The following is a 4,426-nucleotide window of genomic DNA, read 5'->3' on the forward strand; positions in this document are numbered from 1 at the left end:
GATTTCTTACTGCTCAGTTGTCATTTACCCTTATTACTCACTGAGTTTGAGTACTCACTTTACTCCCTACACCTCGCGTGCAGATGCAGGTATTGATCACCCGATAATGGGTTTTGGCTGATCAGAGGCAGAGCTATAGGAGTAGCGAGGTGACTGCCTGCGTTCACAACACCATTTTTTTCTCTCTTTTGGTTCATTATTCCGGCTTGTATATTTTATGATTTGGTTAGCTTCGTTAGGTGATTTGTGACTTAGGAGCGTGATCGGAATTGGTTTTGGAGGTCCGGTGTAGAATTAGGCTTGAATTGGCGAAGTTAGTATTTTGGCGAATTCCGGTTGATAGGTGAGATTTTGATTCGAGGGTCGGAATGGAATTTCGAGAGTTGATGTAGCTTCGTTATGTCATTTGTGATGTGTGTGCAAAATTGCAGGTCATTCGGAGGTGTTTTGATTGGGTCTTTGATCGAATGCGTGTTTTGGAAGTTTTAGAAGAACATAGGCTTGAATCCGATGTAATTTGATAGTTTTGGTGTTTTTTGAGGTGTTTTGATGATTGGAACAAGTTTGGATGATGTTTTAGGATGTGTTGGTGCTTTTGGTTGAGGTCCCGGGGGCCTCGGGGTGATTTCGGATGGCTAACGGGGAGTTTTGAGTTGGAAAATATTGCAGAAAATGCAGCAGTAGGTGTAGGCCAGATTTGGCCTTCGCGTCCGCGAAGGTAGGCCCGCGTTCGCGTAAGGGAAAGTCCTCGAGCATCACATTCACGGTGAGGAGCACGCGTTCGCGTAGAAGAGAGTTGGGTCCCTGAGTCTTTGTGCTTCGCGTTCGCGTATAGATCATCGCGTTCGCGAAGGGCCCTGGGAGTATGCATCGCGTTCGCGTGACGTGTGTTGCGTTCGCATAAGAGGATTTGAGGTTCCGTAATATTTGTTCTTCGCGTACGCGGCATAAGGCTCGCGTTCGCGTAGTGGTAGCAGCTAAAGCATCGCGTTCGCGGGTAAGTCACCACGTTCGCGAAGAGAAAAATTGGCCAGTGGAATTTTTGTGCATCGCGAACGCGAGAGGGCCCTCGCGTTCGCATAGAAGAAATGTCAGCTGGACAGAAGGGTTTTAATAAATATTTCATCCGCGAGCTAAGCCCTATTTTCACCATTTTGAGCATCCTTGAGAGCTTTTGGACGGGAATTGAAGAGGATTTCGACTGGGATTGATTGGAGGTAAGCCCTATGAACTAAAAACACGATTTTATTGTGAAACTGACCTCGAAATCCATGGAAACTTAGCAAAAAGGGGAAGAACTAGGGCTTGAGTTTTAATATTTCAAATTGGGATTTGAGGGGTCATTTGGACTTCGATTTTGGTAATCTTTATATGTATAGACTCGTGGCGAGATAAGGAGTCCGTTGATGTTAAATTTTCTGATTTTCGAGAAGTGGGCCCGGGGCTCGGGTTTTGCTAATTTCGAGGTTTTCGCTATTTTTCGATTGTTTTCGATTGGGTATTGTTCCATTGGCATATTGTGACGTATTCGTTGTGGTTTTGGTCAGATTCGACGCGCGAGGAGGTCGATTTGAGAGGCAAAGGCGTCGCGAGCTAGAGATTTCGCCAGTTCGAGGTGAGTAATGATTGTAAATGATATTTTGAGGGTTTGAAACTCCGTATCTGCACATCGTAGTGCTATATTGAGGTGACTTGCACGCCGGATAGCGAGCGTGGGGTAGAGCACTGTTGGGAATTATGAGTTAGTCCGTCCCGGTAGATGAATATATTGCGTATTTGACTGAAATTCACTTATTATCATTTTAATTGAGCTGATTGCTATATTTGGGCTTCGTGCCAATTGATTGAATCCTTCAGGGATTGTTATTACTGGTTTCTTACCATTTGTGCATATCATTGAACTCAGTCCTAGTATTTAATACTGTTTTGCAAACTCAGCCACCTTTTCTTAAACTTGAAACTTAATTAATATTTTTAATGAAGTTTGGGCTAAATATTTCTATGTGATTGTGCCCAAGGGGCTTATGTGATTTTTGGACTGAGTATGGGATCGGGCTGCACGCCGCAGCGGTATGATATTGATATTCATATGAGGCCGAGGGCCTAGTTGATGCCACGAGATGGCTTATTATTGCGCTTGGGCTGTAAGGGGCCCCTCCCGGAGTCTGCACACCCCCAGTGAGCGCCGTCGACGATAAACGGATCGGGCTGCACGCCGCAGCGGTATGTGGAGCGGGCTGCACGTCGCAGCGGTACTAGTACTGTTCTGTGTGTTTACTTTATCTTATTTGCTTGCCTTTACCTGTTGTTTGTGCTACTTCATGTGATATCTACCGGATTTCCTGACATTATCTGTTTATTCAGTGTGGTGCCCGAGGGGCGGGCTTCTGTGCTTATCTGCACTATTTGAATTGCATTCGTTTGCATACTGTTGAAAAAGTCATTTTCAAAAGAGGTTTTAAACTGAGCTAAGATATTTCTAAAGATTTCACAGCTTCACTATTTTTCTCAAAAAGGTTTTACACTGCTCCTGTATAGCATGATGGTTTGCTCTACGTGATTTCTTACTGCTTAGTTGTCATTTACCCTTATTACTCACTGAGTTGGAGTACTCACTTTACTCCCTGCACCTCGCGTGCAGATGCAGGTATTGATCACCTGGTAGCGGGTTTTGGCTGATCAGAGGCAGAGCTATAGGAGTAGCGAGGTGACTGCCTGCGTTCGCAGCACCATTTTTTTCTCTCTTTTGGTTCATTATTCCGGCTTGTATATTTTAGGTCTTGTAGTTGTATTTTTACTCTGATAGATGCTCGTGACTTGTGACACCCCGGTTTGGGCTGTGTTTGGATTTTATTCTGCACTTATTAAAGAGACCTTTTGATAGACTGTGGTTATTTAAAATATATTAAATTAATATTAACTATTCTAAAATGATAAGTTGGGTTAGTTGGCTGGCCTCGTCTTCACGAGAGGCGCCATCACGACCAGTGCGGGGTTTGGGTCGTGACAGGATAGGAACATTGTGCTTGGCGAGTTGGAGAACTCAGAGAACCAATGTGATTTTAGGTTTTGTAGGCGTATTAAGATTGAGGAGGTTGAAGAGGTAATGCGGAAGATAAGTAAACGCAGGGCGACTGGGCCTGACGAGATTCTAGTAGAATTATGGAAGGTTGTGGGACGGGTAGGCTTGGAGTGGCTTACTAGACTGTTTAATGTCATTTTAAGACTAATAAGATGACCGTAGAATGGAGGTGAAGTTTGACGGTCTTGTTGTACAAGAAGAAGGGTGATATCTAAAATTGTAACAACTACAATGGTATTAAGTTATTGAGTCACTCTATGAAAGTGTGGGAGAGGGTGGTGGAGAGGAGGGTGAGGAGGAGTGTGTCTATTTCAGAGAATTAGTTCGATTTCATGCTGGGGCGTTCGACCACAAAAGCCATTCATTTTGTGAAGAGATTGGTGGAGCAGTATCGGGAGAGGAAGATGGACGTGCATATGATGTTTATCGATTCAGAAAAAGCTTACGATAATGTCCCAAGAGAGGTTCTATGGAGATGACCGGAGGTTAGTGGTGTTCCGGTAGCGTACATTAGGGTGATTGGGGATATGTACGATGGAGCGAATACTCGAGTGAGGACTGTGGGAAGAGACTCGGACTATTTTCCAGTAATGATGGGGTTGCATCAGGGTTCAACTCTTAGCCCATTTTTATTTGCCCTGGCGATGGACGTGCTGGCGCGCCACATTCAGGGGGGAGGTGCCATGGTGTATGTTATTTGCAAATGACATAGTGTAAATCGATGAGACGCACAACAGGGTTAACGATCGGCTGGAGTTGTGGAGGCAGACCTTGGAGTCTAAAGGTTTCGAGTTGAATAGGACAAAAACTAAATACTTGGAGTGCAAGTTCAATGTGGGGACGCAGGAAAGAGAAGTGGAGGTGAAGCTTGATACACAAATCATCCCCAAGAGAGATAATTTCAAATATCTCGGGTCTATTATTCAGGAGAACGGGGAGATTGAGCAGAATGTTACTCATCGTGTTAGAGCGGGGTGGATGAAGTGGAGGCTTACGTATGGTATTTTGTGCGATAGGAATGTGCCTCCAAGACTTAAGGACAAGTTCTACAAAGTGGTAGTGAGGCCGATTATGTTGCATGGAGTCGAGTGCTGGCCAGTCAAGAAATCTCATGTCCAGACGATGAAAGTATCAGACATGAGGATGTTGAGATGAATGTGTGGGCATACCAGGAAAGACCGGATTAGGAATGAAGTTATTAGGAACAAGGTGGGTGTGGCTCCTGTGGAAGACAAGTTCCGAGAATCGAGGCTGAGATGGTTTGGGCATGTGAAGAGGAGAGACACCGATGCCCTGGTGAGGAGATGCGAGAGGTTGACCATAGCATGGGTAGAGGAGAGGTAG

The 4,426-nt window shown here is 44.9% G+C and overlaps 1 protein-coding gene across 1 annotated transcript; it reads left to right on the forward strand.

Annotated features, from left to right (window-relative positions):
* On the forward strand, positions 3,533-4,426 carry LOC109231721. Its single transcript, XM_019397360.1, has 3 exons — positions 3,533-3,567; positions 3,820-4,170; positions 4,255-4,426. The coding sequence occupies exons 1-3, from the start codon at positions 3,533-3,535 to the stop codon at positions 4,424-4,426; spliced, it is 558 nt and encodes a 185-aa protein (XP_019252905.1).

This window comes from Nicotiana attenuata, chromosome 8 (genome assembly GCF_001879085.1).
Source record: "Nicotiana attenuata strain UT chromosome 8, NIATTr2, whole genome shotgun sequence".
In the NCBI taxonomy this organism is placed as follows: Eukaryota; Viridiplantae; Streptophyta; class Magnoliopsida; order Solanales; family Solanaceae; genus Nicotiana; species Nicotiana attenuata.

What these genes read in the sequence shown, in the direction of transcription:
- LOC109231721 (XM_019397360.1), top strand. Translation starts at nt 3,533, where the DNA reads ATGTCCCAAGAGAGGTTCTATGGAGATGACCGGAG. An exon ending in TTCTATGGAGATGACCGGAG is followed by an intron (nt 3,568 to 3,819) that starts GTTAGTGGTGTT and finishes GACGCACAACAG; the next exon opens with GGTTAACGATCGGCTGGAGT. An exon ending in ATTATGTTGCATGGAGTCGA is followed by an intron (nt 4,171 to 4,254) that starts GTGCTGGCCAGT and finishes TGGGCATACCAG; the next exon opens with GAAAGACCGGATTAGGAATG.